This window comes from Ixodes scapularis, unplaced genomic scaffold, assembly GCF_016920785.2.
Source record: "Ixodes scapularis isolate PalLabHiFi unplaced genomic scaffold, ASM1692078v2 PGA_scaffold1__304_contigs__length_218370807, whole genome shotgun sequence".
Lineage (NCBI taxonomy): Eukaryota > Metazoa > Arthropoda > Arachnida > Ixodida > Ixodidae > Ixodes > Ixodes scapularis.
Window position 1 is genome coordinate 206,080,839 of NW_024609846.1, and position 15,157 is coordinate 206,095,995.

The 15,157-nt window shown below is 46.6% G+C and overlaps 1 protein-coding gene across 1 annotated transcript; it reads right to left on the reverse strand.

The window, feature by feature from the left end:
* Positions 1-1,574: 1,574 nt before the first annotated feature.
* On the reverse strand, positions 1,575-12,043 carry LOC8043671. The gene is made up of 10 exons (XM_040208525.2): positions 11,904-12,043; positions 11,625-11,754; positions 11,342-11,536; positions 11,132-11,230; positions 9,968-10,071; positions 9,777-9,858; positions 5,839-7,845; positions 5,242-5,315; positions 4,131-4,326; positions 1,575-1,713 (listed from the first exon to the last, which is right to left on the reverse strand). Exons 1-10 carry the CDS (start codon positions 11,927-11,929, stop codon positions 1,585-1,587), a joined length of 3,042 nt encoding a protein of 1,013 aa, XP_040064459.1. The 5' UTR covers positions 11,930-12,043; the 3' UTR covers positions 1,575-1,584.
* Positions 12,044-15,157: the final 3,114 nt, after the last annotated feature.

Genomic DNA, 15,157 nt, shown 5'->3' on the forward strand with positions numbered 1-15,157 from the left:
GTCACTTGAGATAGAAAAAAAAAAAAAAAGAAGAAGAAAAACAAGCTATAGAAACGAGCGTCGCAAAAAAGGGGACCGGCATTTTTATTCCTACCTCCGAACAGAAACGAGCGCCACCCACTGCATCACACAGCGCAGAGGCCGGACTCGGCCATTGCGCGTACATACCAAGCGCGCGCGAGGGAGGGAGAAACTTCCTCCGCCGGGAGAACACGGCACATTTCGGGATCTATTTCATGCAGCGGATAACGCGGGCCTTTTCACACCTCGATACTGGCGCCATCTAGAAGTTGCGCGTTCAACCACGTTTCGAGCCGCGCGCCATCTGGTGGCTGAAACGGACGAATAAATAGAGGTACCGCGCCCTCTTAAACTCTTCCTGAAATACTTACATTTGAGCTATAAAAACTAGATTCCCCAAAATCTGACATCCCCCACTTTATATTTAAGCGGTCAAAATGGTGCTTAAAGGAGCGATGCAACAATTTTTGTACTGTGCACAAATACCGCTTAGAACGGATCCCTAACGTTAATGACCTATGAAACACGCGTTCGTTTTTCACCCCACGCAATGGAAGTCCCAGAAAAAAATTTAAGAAAAACGAGCAGCGTTCACCCCCTCAACTCGCAGCCAGAACAAGCGGCCACGTGATCTGGAGCCGATTATATGCCGCCAGTGTTGATCATAGCCACGCGCTGGGTTGGCAAAGCGCAGGACACGCGCTGAGTTCCAGACATTGTTATGGCTCGGCTGTTGTCGTCGTTGCAGCGATTGGACAAGGGTCACAACCCGAATGCTTCTCGAGCTAGCAATTGTCACGAGCCCAAGTCGAGTGCCCACGCAATGCTCGGCTCCAATCTATGAACCGCATTCAAATATCGTCACTTGGGTGTACTCCGATCCCCGAGTTACGTCATCAAATTTTGCAAAGGAGAGATTGAATGAAAATGATCGCTTTTGTCCTTGAAATTACACCGCAACAAAGGAGTTTCTTCACCAATGGCGTTGCGTGTGAGTATCCTTGAGTCCCAGGTGTGCCAGTAAGCTCGTGTAGAGAGAAAAACATCCCAATCGAATATCGTTGCACAGCTCCTTTAATAGCTTCATCTGCATATTATAGATTTCTTAACAAGGAGTGACGCATCTTACGCAGGTATGTAAAGTTGTCCTAGAGCTGAAAGTTGGCACAGTACACCTACATCTGACATTAAATCTCCCCTGCAAATTTATTTCTGATTACTTGAATAGTTCAGAAGCTCAATCTATAGCCAGTGTCCCCTCTTAAGTATGTGGGCTCAATTCACATTAAATGTAAGATATTCATGTTCGAAAATGTTCTAATTTGATTTGCAGCCAATCTTTAATATTCATCTTCGATTCGCAATAAAAAATTGTATATTTGCATGCCTCTAAGTTTTACTTGATCAAATGGTAGGTGTGTTGAGACACTTCTTTAAAAATGGGAAAGTTAACATGCTGCACTAATTACAAAAGCCAAGCAAGCACATAGGGGCAGGGGCCTTCTCAAGCTACATTACTGCAGCTTTTTCCTCTAAAATAAATTGAATTGAGGCGAGAGATTATCAAGATGATGTATTGACCAGCACTGTTCCGTTGGCATCCTTGACACGCACTTTGCCGTTTGAGTACTTTGTGATTTGCTTTCCACTGGGGTATATGGTCTTCACAGTACCATTGGGGTAGGACCGGCTCTGCAATTGAAAAAATAGAGGCTCAAAAAAAAGAAGTTATCTCAATCCAAGAATTGCAAAAATCACTTCGCAACTGTTGATTGTTTGACATGCGAAACTGTTTTGGTTAGAAGAGTCTACTGTAAATGCTACATTCAAAGGGTTAATATTTCATGGCTTTTGCATAAACTTGGGTTTTAGAAGATTTGGCAGGTAAGTTGTACAAATGAAGCCTCAGGCACTTCCAAATTTAACAAAAATATGTGGGTCTGCACATTAATCCTGACACTAAATAGAATGCCTCAATGATGCCTTCAATATGACTTCCAGATTTGTTCATGTAAATCTTTGTAATTTCTTAGCAGTTTGCAAAACTATCAAGTAATTCACAGTCAATTAAGATTTCTGAAACATGCTGCAATAATTTTTATATACTCAATAAATTTCTGAGAAAGTAACTGCTGCTAAAAAGTTAAGTCTGTAATCTAAACCTAAGTAAGTGGGCCCAGTGCTACATACAATATTTCAACTGCTGAGTTAGCTTTTGGTTAAATGCACCTGTTCCTTCAAGTCGCATGCTCAAATGCACCAGTAATCAATTCTTTACATCAGGTTTTACGATCTGAAACCAGTACTCTTAACTGAAGCCAACGGTACTATTGAAAAAGCACACAGGGTGCGGCCGGTATTTGAGAACACACCTCTGGCACGTCGTAAATGCTCGGACAATAATTACATTTGTCTGTAGCTCACCTTTGGTGTATCATAAATGCTCAGACAATAATTAAAAGTGTTCATAACTCGCAGCACGTACGTCATTTATCTAGTATTCCACTCAAGATGGATGCAGCCACACGCAGGAAATGAAAACGCTTGCCACGCTCGACAATCTTGCCGCCAACACCAGCAATTCAGAGGTAATCACCTTTATGAAAATCACAAGATCATTTGTTTTTAAAGTCTGGAAACAGCTTTAAAAAAGAAGGAGCATTGTCGACAATCGGATACCTTTAAAACAGTGAACTATATCGATCAGATCCAGAAGATTGTCAACGACAATCCCAGCAAGCCAATCGGGGCTACTGCAAAGCAACCTGAAGTTGATAAGCTATGGCTGGGCTGAGGGTGGCTCTTCGTGTGGCCTTTGCTCTCACCTAGTAGCAATAGAATTTTTTCTACCCGCGCGGGGGTGCGACCATGATACCCCTCCGAGTACAGCCTGAACCGCCCTGGACTTCTGTTCCGGGGTGGTTCAGGCTGTGTGCAAATGCACTCAACTTATATGACTGCAGTGCCGACTGAAATATGTAGGTATGGCTTACCATAAAAAATAAAAACTCATTTATAAAAAAATTGTTTTTTGAAAAGAGAAAGAGGTGTTCCGCGAAACTCCCTGCAGGCAGGCTGCCTCGTGGCCCGTAGGTCTAGCTGGAGGTCTGCACAGGTACAGGCCGGGCTCGAGCTTCATGGTTACAATTGTGAAGAGCCGGGAACGGGCCTTGCATTCAAGTCTACAAGGCAGGTCAAGCTGGCCGCTACTTTTTTTTTATTTTAGCGCAAATGTTTGTGAAGTTTGTTTGGGGGGTTAGGGGAGGCTCCACAGTGGGGGAGACCCAAATGCTAAAAGCATCTGTGTGTGCGTGTTTTTTTGTTTTTTTTCCGGTTCAGAGCGTATGCACCGAATGCTCTATTAGAGCTTGAGTGGCGCGGCGTTCGTTCTCATTGGCGGCGGCGAAGCCTCATTGAAGGCTGCCATTGTAGATGTGATGGCCAACATCAATCGGGACCACCTTATTAAGTCTTGAACATGCTTACGAAGTCATATAATGGTGGATTTATTGAATGACTTTCGAGAGTATGGACCGGGAGACCTGTCTACCAAATTTGGTGCAAATACATTGATTTTTGAAGAGGATAAGTTAGTTTTTGCTTTACTTATGTGTTTGTTCTCAAATACCGGCTGCACCCTGTATACCAGAAACCACTTTCTCAATCGAGAGTCAATGTTCCTAGATGGCAAAGAGAGTCTTTACAAGACTTTCAGCTTACATAATGTTTTCCAGTTATTTCCTCCAAAGCAATGTTTCTTAGAAACGCAGCAGTGACACAACATTATACCAAAGGTAGGAACTTTTGCGACTACTGCATTGCCTGCAATAATTCTTTTGCAAAATTATTCAAGCACCAAAGAGAATATGCTGGGAATGTGGGCACACATGCTGCCTGCACTCGCCTAACCAGTATAACCAGCACAAAAAGAGGCATTGGCAAAGATCCGTTTGTTTTAGGTTTCTGCCCCGGAGCAGTAACTGTTGCAGACGCCAGTACATGCGGCATGTGCAACTGCACTCGCAGAAAGTTGCTTAAAGCTTGAGTAATTTAGCGGGTTTATTCCGCGATTCCTTCGAAAGCCTCAGTGAGAAAGAAGGACTGCCCACCCTGTAAGACTCATGACGGACTTCCTTCTGCCCGTTGGGGTAGTGAACGATCTCGGTGCCGTCCCTCAGTCTCCGAGCAACCGTGCCATCTGGGGCCTCCTGTTCCTCCTCGCCGGTGCTAAACACCCGGCGAATGGTTCCGTTGGGGTATGTCACCTCAATGTTGCCGTCTTTCCCGTGCAGCTCCCTCTGACCACTGCACCGTCGAGTGTAACCATCGAAAGAGGTTTCGTGAAGACATTTATCAAAACTGGGCGTTTCAATGCACAACTGTATCGGTTTAATTTCCAATTGAGAAACAACTGGCACTAAAAAGCACATACTCAAGTAACAGACGCACTAAGCAGTTCTTAAAAGGAATCGTTTGGGACCAGTTAGTATTAGTCGAGGCTGGTAGAAAGGCCGCTTTCAACTTCTCTCCAACAGTTTTGATTACTTTTCTGCTTTGTTTAGACAGAGCAGGAACGGGGTGTTTTATTTTTTGTGTCACAAACTTGTTTCAAAAATGCAGTGAAAGCTACACTAAGGCAGTCAGCTCCGCTGCTTTATATGGCCAGGGGGTCATAATATAGGGGCTAAGTATCGCAATAAGTCAAATAATTAAATAAAACTTGTTCATCAAGTTTGTCAGGCGCAAGGCTGGCGGTTAGAAAACATGGATGATAAGAAACTGGGAAAACCATGCCAGCGTGCTTTCGCACCTCCAGCCCTGCACCTGTTCGACGAGTAATAACTTTGACATATTACCGTGCCTCCCACGCACTACAAGTCTTTCTAAAGTATACTGATTCAGTGGCTTTCAATGACAATCAGCAAGTTTCTAATTGGAACCATATATTTATCTTTAACGATTAAAACATTAATTAACAAACTTTTAGTTAATTACTGACTTATAATGATTATCCTCCTGGCAACATAATTAATCTACACAGACTGCATTAGTGTAGCTTTCACTATTTTTTGTAAGAAACACACCGTAAAACCTTGAAAAAGAACCCCCCTCTATAGCAGTGACATACCTAACATATTTTAAATAGTATAACTCAAAATAAGACTTTTGCACTCAATGGCAGTTGCTATGATAAAGTGAATTAGAAATAACATGGCTTACTTTGCAAACTGGATTTCTTTCTTTCCAGAAGGGTACACTGTATGAACTGTCTGGCTCTTGGCATAATGATACACCTAGAAAGGAATGTTACACGAGACATTAGAAAAGCCCTAACAATGCACACATCTGCGCTTTATGACTAGGGTTCCGTGTTTTCAGGGTTTATTTTACTTCGATTTTTTTTTTTTTCGGGTTTATTTTTTATTAGACATTTTTCTATGTCTATCTTGGATGTCGAAAATCATATGTAGTGATTATTGATGCCTATGTCGAAGAGGTGATTCCCAGACTTCCAGGGAAATATACCACAAAAATGTTCCACTACCAACAAGAGCAGGAAACGAGATAAATGGTGTGGTTCCCCAAGGAAGTCCCACAGACAGTTCAGCGGTGGTTGTGCTCTCCATCAATGCAAAATAAAACTGCAGAAAATGTTTTCTTTCCATTAAACACAGCTCTAATTCAGGATTTTTCAGTTTTCCCTAATGTGAATAAAACCGGCCCAGGGGTTACTTCTAGGGGTCCAACGGTACACACCGAAAATGCGGAACCCTCCTCACCAGAAAAGTGGCACTACGTATGGGAAGAAAAGCTCACCACTTTACCATCAGGATACAAGTCCTTCTTGTCCCCGTTCTGGAAGGTGTAAATTATCACCTGGGTGAAAGGATCAATTTCCTTGGAAACAATTGTGAGGAACATCCGGTGACCCTTGGAATCCAAGGCCCACGTCCGGCTGGAATTCCCCTCCTTGCTCTTCTCTCGCGTCGCGGCGGACGACCGAATCTGGACCGACTGCGATTTCCTGGCCGCTGTGACTCCTCTGGATGTCTTTGAAGCGTCTAGAGACCGTGCATTCACCTGCGAGTATTTTTTCATCGAAGAACCCACTTTTCCCTCGTTAGAATGCCGGGTTGCCGATTCCCCATCTGGGAGCTTCTCCAAAGGTGTCTGGTCGGGGACCTTCCAATGGGCCTGAATTGTGCCATTGGGGTCCAAGTTCTCCAGAATATCTCGAAGGTCCTGGGTCGTTCCTTCTTCGGAGTGCTCGTCGCTCACTCGCTCGCCTATTTTGATCTTAGAGCCCAAACTTGCGCCGCTATCAAGTTCTTTCGTTTCAGCCGAGACCCGCCTGTGTAGCCTAGTTCCTTCGGGTTTGCGGCTCAACGCTCCCTCCTCGGTGGAAATTCCTGGTTTCTCCGGGTGCTGCGGCCCGTTCTCGCCGTGGCCAACTCCAAACTCGTGATTCAGTTCTGCTCCGGAAGTACCAACCGTCGTCCCTCCGGGCTGTTTAAGTACGCTCGAAGGCATGTTCGACGTAAATTCTTGGCTCGACTTTGCGACCAATTCTGTGACTATCGCGTTTTGTTTGCGAACGTTGTCGCTCGCCTCCCGAGCTTCCGTCACTGTTGAAACGGGCAACCGTATGTCGTTTCCTCTGGCCCCGTCGGCTCGCGGACAGACTCCGGAGTTGCAGATCCGGGTGCTCGAGTCTTCGTCCAAAACGCTGTTGTTTGCCAAAACACCATTAGTGCGCTCTCCTTCACGATGAACTGGCATCAAGGAGGGCACCGTCTTACCTCCGCCTTGCCTCAACACGTTCCTGACGCCGAAGCTCTCTGACGACATCCAACGCTGCGGAGAGGCGTTCAGGCCGAGCAGTCCGCTTCTGGGAACGCCTCTCAGGACCTCTTTCGTGATGATCCCAGTTTTGGTCACCGTGTTGAGGAAGTCCACGGAGTCCTGCACCTCGCACGACGCGTTTTTCGGCGGTGCTTGAAGACTGCCAAATGCGGTCGCGTCGTCGAGTCTTTCCTGGCCCCGCTGAAAGACCGAAGACGACTCGAAGCGTACGCGTTTTTCGATCTCACTGCTCAGATTGTTTCTCACATTCTCTCCTTCGACACAAACATCACCGAGGTAACTGCAACTTCCAAATCCTGCAACGCCAAGTCTGTCTCGGGAGGTCACAAAGTCCCTGGCGGCAAACCCGAAGGCCCCGCCCACGCTCTCTTTCACCGCACGTTCTTCGGCTAGCTCTGCCCGCTCCATCGCATAACGGTCACCGTTCCAGACGGGGCTGGAAAAATTCCTGCTGCGAGTTGCCGGCAAATTTGCTTCTCTCGACGCCCGCATCGCCGACGCATTGTCGAGTGAGAGGCGCGCGACGACGGTGGCGGCGTACAGAACAGAGTCGGAACCTCCGTCGCTGGTCCTCGCCACGCCTTCACGGATGCAGATCTCGGAAGCGAGGTCGAAGGAACTTTCACTCTTTTCGGGTTTCACTTCCCTGCAGAGGCTGTCACCCTGCGCGCTCTCCTGCGCGGATCGAAGGTCTCTCTCCACTTGGAAATGGGGACCCAAAGAGTCCCCATTTCGCGGAGACGCCGCCAGGTTGTCCACGCCAGGGTAGCACCCCACGTCCGACGACTTTTCGATCTTGTCCAGCAGAGAGAGCCTCTGTTCTTCCAGCTGCTTGACCATCGCCTTGAGGGTATCCCTGTCCTGCTCCGCAAGTTCGAGTTTGGCCTTGAGGCGGGTGTTTTCGCTGGTCACTGTGGTCAGCTTCCTCTGTAGTTGATTACTGGCTTCGACGTCCGGTGCCTGTGAGAAAAAATATGTATTTAGTGCAATGCCCGCCATCCCTAACCTTATCATCAATACACTACAGTGAAACCAGTTTAGAGCGAACCCACGTACAGCGAAATATTGTCCATATCGAACTCACGAAAAAGTAAATAAAAATGCATATAAAAAGTGCTTTTTATAACGAACAACATATTGGCTATATCGAACTTTTTCCCCACGGGAAAGCTTTTAAAAACGTGCAAACAATCGTCTCCTAGCCTTTCCCTTCCCCCCTCCCCACCAAAAAAAAAAAAAAAATCTAGGAAAGAAAGAAAATTCCAAAAGCTCAAGCCGTGAACAAAATTGACAAAGACAAGCTACCTAGAAAGAGAGAAAGCTAAAAAAAACACTGCACGCACGCACAGAAAAAAAACTTCATCCCAAAGCGGATGCCTACGAAGAGAACTGACTCAAAAGGGGAGAGAAGCTAAAAGAACACACTCTGCACTAATGCAAAAAAAAAAAAAAACATTTTTAGCGTTTTGTTACAATTTGGAACCGAAGAGATGAGAGATAAAGAAAAGCTCTCGCCTTACAACGAACGCGTCGTGGAAGTTCGTTGTAAATGGTTTTTCTATATCGAACTAGTTGCTATATCGAACTGATCGTAGAGTTTCCTGCTGTTCGTTATAAACGGGTTTGACTGTACTAACAACATGAACATTGCCTGGTGTTTGAAGGAATGAATCCTCGGTGCTTTTATTTGCAATGCTTCCTTTCTTACCATTGGCTTTTGGGTGTTGCTTCCCATTACATGGATTGGTAGAGCTCGTCGTTTTTTGTTCATTGTAAAGCCAATTTTGCAGTTGGTCGACGAAAGTGATTATAATAGCCACTAAAAGGGTCATCGTGAAATAAAGGTCATACTGGAATGAAAATTTCTGTAAACAATCTAACAAAAAAGTGAGAAACATTAACCTAAACAAAAAGGTATGGTTTTTAGAACATAAAATGCTGTTTAACGGATGCCCTTACTCCCAGAAATTTGTCCGTACATCCATCCATTCATTTTCCCGCTGAATTAAGTGGGGAAATTGAGGCAGTGTGATGACATATCACAACTTGACACCACGACGTCAAGTCATGCGACCATGCCATGCGTCATGGTATCACATGACGCGACTTGACACCATGACATCACGTCACGTGGCCCGACGTCCCTGAACTTGGCACCCTAACGTCGGGCCACGTGACATCAATTTACCAGCTAGGAAATCAGTAAACAATATCCTCTTCTCCACTCCCCGAAATTACAGTATAGCACTTTGGACAGAAAGGTTGGTGATCATTTTCTTTTTACCGTTCACTACTAAACTGCTATTTCTAACCACTAGCACTGACAAAAAGCAATATATATAAATTAATTAACTAAAATTCTCTATAAAAGCGATAATCATTTGTTTAAGAATAACAACCCCGCCGATAAAGGGCTGTCCAAAACAGGACACAGTTTATGACGAGCATGGCAGAAAAAGCATGCACGCATCTCAAAAAGTGGGAACGTTGCAGTGCGCATGTATGTTTTCAGTGAGAATATCAACCACACAAACAGCATGGCTTTCCTCCTCGCATACTTGTTGTCGTCTCCTTCCCTTTCTTGTTTTTGGGAGGGTGAGGACTGACAACCAACGTTACTAGATTACCTCAGTTGTGGAACTCCCACGGAAGGAGGTACCCCGTTTCACTCACTTCAATCAACCTGCCCTACGTCATGAGCACGCTCCAAGGCTCCGTCCAAGGACGCTAGCGGAGGGTGACTTTCCCTTTGGCAAAAAACGTCCCGAAGAGACCGGAACCGGAAGAAAAGCCTCCGCCTTAGTCTAACAGATGCTGTCCATGGCAAAAAGTGTGTCCTGTGCGGACAACCCAAAAGCTGACACCCCAAAAGCTGCGAGGGAATCGCCAACCTTCTTGGGGAGTTCAGGTGCAGCTGCTTTTGGCTTGGCCCTGACAACAACTTGGCGAGCTTCCTTGTGCATCTTCTGAAGTCTGAGCAGCGGAGAGAAAGATAACGCCATAAATTTCGAGTCTAGCAGCACTGCGCGGCAGTATAGGAAAATGAAAGGACGCCTTACAAAGGCCGCACGTGTCTACCTACCTCATTTTTCGTTTTTCCTCGTCAATTTCGGCCTTCAGTTTCTGCATTTCTTTTTGCTTGTGTGCTTCAAACGCGTCCTTCTCCTTTTGGAGGTCACCTAGCATCTGGAAAATGAAACCAAGATACTATTTCTGAGTTGCAACATTACAACATGGACGGCACCATTCTGAAATCGTGCGACGTCAATGCCATTGGGTAGCATCACTTTTTGCTCCTCTCGGCCTTCCACACGTGGCGAATGTGTCTTAGTCGTGTTTTTCGTCACGGTTCGCCGTGTCTCTTGCATTTCTTTTTTGTAAACTATCCTCCGATGCTTATGTTTACTGCCTAACTGCCTGCCATCATTATGCGTACAACATTTAGAGCTGACTCTCTAACAGGTGTTGAGATATTTTCAGCTTTGGCATACTCGGTATCTGTCCAGTCATACAGGGATCAGCATTGACATAGGTTGAGTAGCTAGAGGACCATAAGACCAGCACGGAAGTGTCCCCTGTGACAATGCAGTCTGCTCAGAGAAAGTGGTAAAACATTTGCTTTAAGGAATGCAACGCATCTTGGTGCGATTGAGGTTTTAGGATCTTATTTGTCAAATTTATTTCATACATCAAAATTAACACTCAAGGTCACCACAATAAACACCATCAGTAACCTTCTCCGAAAGAGGAGTCCTCTGCCATTTGGACAAACAGAAAGCAGCTGCTTTTGAAAATTGCCACAGAGCTAGCAGAGACCCTCTGAATTGTGCCAGATATCGCAAAACAATTAGGGGAAATCGAAATAACATTGTGGTGGCTCAAACTGTTCCAATCCCATTTGTCTTGGCACATGCCCTTACCATTTTTTAGTGGATGGTGCAATGTCCACCAAACTAAAACACCTAAAGCTATTTCTTTTGACAGGGAACTTTATGCCATTCAACGTAATATATATTTGCTGGGTTGACCAGAGGCATCGAAATAATAAAACAGCCATTTTCATGTCAATTAGGAAGCGGCATCCAAATAGCGACTATCAAACTACACTTCGTTCAACCCCTAGTTGGTAGTGCAGTGGAAGCTGTGGCTCTACCCAAACACGGGGCAGTGTCAGGTGATAAAAGGGAGGTCCGACAAGCAGATAGCTCCCACCGCACTGTTAGCTTTGGGGTGAATGCACACTTGCCTGGTGATACTGCTGTTGCAAAGTTTTCAGGTTCTCGTTCTGCGTCTGGTACAACTTCATCTCATTTTGAAGTTCTTCGATCTTTTTAGAAATCTGATTCTGAAATGGAAAGAGTTCAATTGAATATCGCGGATCTTCCGGCATTATATTTGGTCCGTTCTGTTCGCGGGACATACCGGTGGTTGCACGAAAAAACAACGCGAAACTCACCAGAAGGGTTTCGCACGCCGATAACGAGACGTCAGTTACTTCTTCGGATGCGGTACACTGCGATGTCTCGGGGGACGCTGCAGTTCGAGCGTGCTTGGCGTGCTTGAAACATTCCGCGATCACTTGTTCGATGGGATTGTTGCAGGGAAAGATACACACGCTCACGCCGCTGCTGGCTTCCCCGTTGTCCAGATCCTAACAACGAAAGTAAGCGAAAGCAACGTTTCAATGCATCCAACGCGGATATTCCATTCCGTAACACAGAATTTCGAAGATCGCTTGCCTCAGTGCTTGCTTCTTTCGATGCGGTTGCACCCTCCAATTTCCGCAGCGATTCTCTCGTTTTATTGGAACGAATTCGCTGTACCATCTTATGAATATCGGTCTTGGTTAGCGTACGTTCCGTCATTTTTCTGAAATACCACGGTTATTTCAAACACGGAATCGTTACCACAAACTCTATTCATTCGTCGGAAAGATCGAGGGATCAAGTAAGCGCATCGCGCCTCTCAATCCCGGGGTAAATACGGCCTGAAGAAAGCGGTTGATTTCAGCAACTCACTTGGGCGATTTTGAGCGACGGTGCATAATGGAACAGCGAAAAGCGACCGCTAATTTTGAGAACCGATATGCATCCGTTTCTTGCCGCCACTCACATCGAATTAGGACATCGAATACGATCGCAGCGCGCCCAGCGCGCTGCTGAGTGGATGAGTAGATAGATAGATGTTAATGGCTATACCCTTTGTAACAGGCGGTAGCTTGCGCCACCTAGCCTAGTCTGAAGAGACCAGTCTGAAGAGGACGAACTGGTCAAACACCATCGCCAGACGCCAGGCTCGACTCTGTCTACAGCAAAGGGGCAAAGCGACATAAGGCCACATCGGAGAAAGGATGGTTCAAAGCTGTGACGCAGGAGGTGAACGCGATTGAACTTGAAGCCTGGAGACAGGCGGTGATAAAAAAGCAGAGCCTCCAGAGCATCTACGCGCATCACAAGTTAGAGGCGTCTCCTGCACACACTACAGAGGGGACCATGAAGGCGGGCTACTGCTTCAGGCACGGGTAGCAGCGCTGATGACAAACTGCCGACTCGCCCAACTCTTCGGAAATAACGACACGGCCTGTCCTCTGTGCGGGCAGTCAAGCGAGGACGTCCCCCATGTGCTGCTGTGGTGCACTGCTCTAAACCATTGTCGACCGCCCTGGGTGACCAGAGAGGATTCTCGAAATGCTGGGATTCGGGGAAGGGGCCCACGGTACGATAGCAACCAAGCGCATTCCCTTCGGATGGGAAAGGAGCTGCGCGCGATCGCCAATCAGTGAAAGTGTCCCAAAAGTGGGAAAAGCTAGAACAAAACAAGAAACTAAAACTTTTACCTGTGTCGGCAATCTTAACTTTTGCAGACTCCCCTGTCTCCAGAGGGGTTAGGTACCGCCAACTAACTAACTAACTGACAAACATATATGATTCATCCCACCCTTTTAAAGGGATACTTCAACGAAATTTGAAATATTCCCGTCGTGTTCAAAAATAGGTTGAATATGATCCACAATATCCGTAACTGACAATCGAACGTTTTTTTTTTTTTTATTTTGATCCTGGTGGCTGTATTTTTCGTTATAAACGGCCCACTCTGGCAAGCGCTCGGAGAAGGCCCAGCTTAGAGCACGTGACATCCAACGCAATCGTGACGTAGGTCGACTCAAGACGAGCAAAGCTACGGCGAGGCTGACGTCGAGAGGATGGCCTAGTCGTTCCAGCCACCGAAGCGGCTGCTTTTGTACGAATTTTGAGTGACGGGTTAATCTTCTATAATCTTCTAGGGGGACAATAGCGACTTCTGCGACACACAAAAGGGATTCTCGGGAAGAGGGGAGTTCCCCCTTCCCCCCTTCTCTCGTCGTGGCCGAAGACGAGACAACCTCCGTCACTAGCTGTCAAGGTTCCTAGACGAGCATTACAAACGAGGCGTTAGCGACATCCACCAGGTGCTCTTTGCTAATCGTTTAATTCGTTTTAAAATTCCTTTTCGAGACTTTTTTACCAAGATATTGGTATGTTCCATGTGATACTGCTCTTTTGAACACATATAGACCTTTTCTGCAAGTGCGCCGCCATCTTGAATTGACGTCACTTCCAGTATGGGCGAAAACATTGTTTTGCCTTTGCCACGCCAATGGAAGGCATTTAGGATCTAAGCTTAACCGTCACACTTTCTCGTTTTGCCTCCCCTTAATTTTTCTACTATTTGCAGTTTGAAACGTTGGATTATTTTTTCGTCGCCCATACCGGATACGCCAATTAGGTTGCTGGGGACGAGAGTACGCAAAAAAGGTCTATGGAACAAAAAAATGAGCGCCGAAATTTCGTTGTGGTATCCCTTTAAGACCAATAGGCAGCCAGTGTGGGATATCACCAGGATGACCTTCGGGGGGATCGGGCAAAAAAACTAAAAACGTCAACCCCCGCCTCTTTCCCCCGGCGAGGGAGTCACCAATTTTCCTCTGGTCAAACATTGTCGGCGTTACCCCAGCACCGGACCCATTGGGGGACAGGGTTGAGACCATAGGCGTAGACTACGGAGGGGTATCAGGGCTCGTGCCCCCCCCCCCCCCCCCCCCCCTTGGTGAGATCCGGGGGGTGGCAGAGCCTCCCCGGGCCATGATCCCTACCGAGACGCTGTTTACGTACATGTAACGAGCTTAGTTGTGGAATGTAAACAAAATAACGCACACAGCGACGGACACATGGCGATATACATACGCTGTAAAATATATGTACCCCCTAAAATAAGCTACTGATAACTGCCGGTGTAAAAACAATTGCGCGAAAAAGCTCCCCCCTCCCAAACCGGAGAACTTCTCAGCCTGCCCCCTCAGGGAAAATGGAAAGTCTACGCTGCTGGTTGAGACTCTGGGCCGGAGCCACGCGGGAGGGAGTCCCAATTTTCTTCTGTTTCGCTTGTCCCCAGCTGTGCTGGTTAGTTGCACATCATTCAATTGATCCTCGATAATTTCTACCAATCTTCTAATCTTCTCTTTGTGACTGTAATCCTTTTCTCCTCCGTCCTTTCATCGTCGCCCGCGAAACTGAAAGCCCCGGCCAAATCTGTTTCCCCTTCGGGGGAAGGGGGGAAAGGGGGGGGGGGGGGGGGGGGGCGCGCGCGGGGCGAAGTCCCGTGCATCTCAAAACCAAGTGATCCATAGTAAGTTACAGGTGAAGACGGTGGCGGCAAAGGCCCCTCAATGGGATTCATATATCCCTCCGCCACCTCCGCATCCATTAGCGTCCCATCGTTTCCGTGATGTCGCGGCCAACGCGAGAGGAGGGTCTTGCTTTCCTGTAAATATTTGCCTTATCTTTTGACTTTGACCTAGCGTTGTGGAAGCCACGAGAGGGAAATTAAAGTTTTCCCCCTCCGGTAGAAACGAATACGACTTTCAGGGGCTCGGTTCCCTCTGCGATGAATATACAAAGGTCGCTTTTTTAAAAAGTGGGGGTCGGAGACAAGTTGGGGCATCACTCTGTAGCCAATATCTATCCATTGAAGCGGAACAAAGGGCGTTTTCAGTGAACTATTATTTCGACTGCGGAGAGATTTGAAATGGGCGTATCACGCTTCTGGGGGGAGTTTCTCTTACCTTCTTGACTTGCTGTCTGTCTCCTGAATTTTAGCCCTTATACGTCCTCTTCCTCAAAACTCCCGTTCTCGTCTCGAACAGTAAAGAACTTCCCAGTGAACTGTCAAACACATTTTCCTTTCTTATGTCCTGTTTTTGTGACCTAGCTGTACATTGTCAGAGCTGATTTTT

Coding starts and splice junctions, on each gene's coding strand:
- LOC8043671 (XM_040208525.2), bottom strand. CDS start 11,929: ATGCACCGTCGCTCAAAATCGCCCAA. Junction 11,755..11,903: donor CGTCGCTCAAAATCGCCCAA/GTGAGTTGCTGA, acceptor GTGGTATTTCAG/AAAAATGACGGAACGTACGC. Junction 7,846..9,776: donor CACCTGAACTCCCCAAGAAG/GTTGGCGATTCC, acceptor TTTTTCTCACAG/GCACCGGACGTCGAAGCCAG.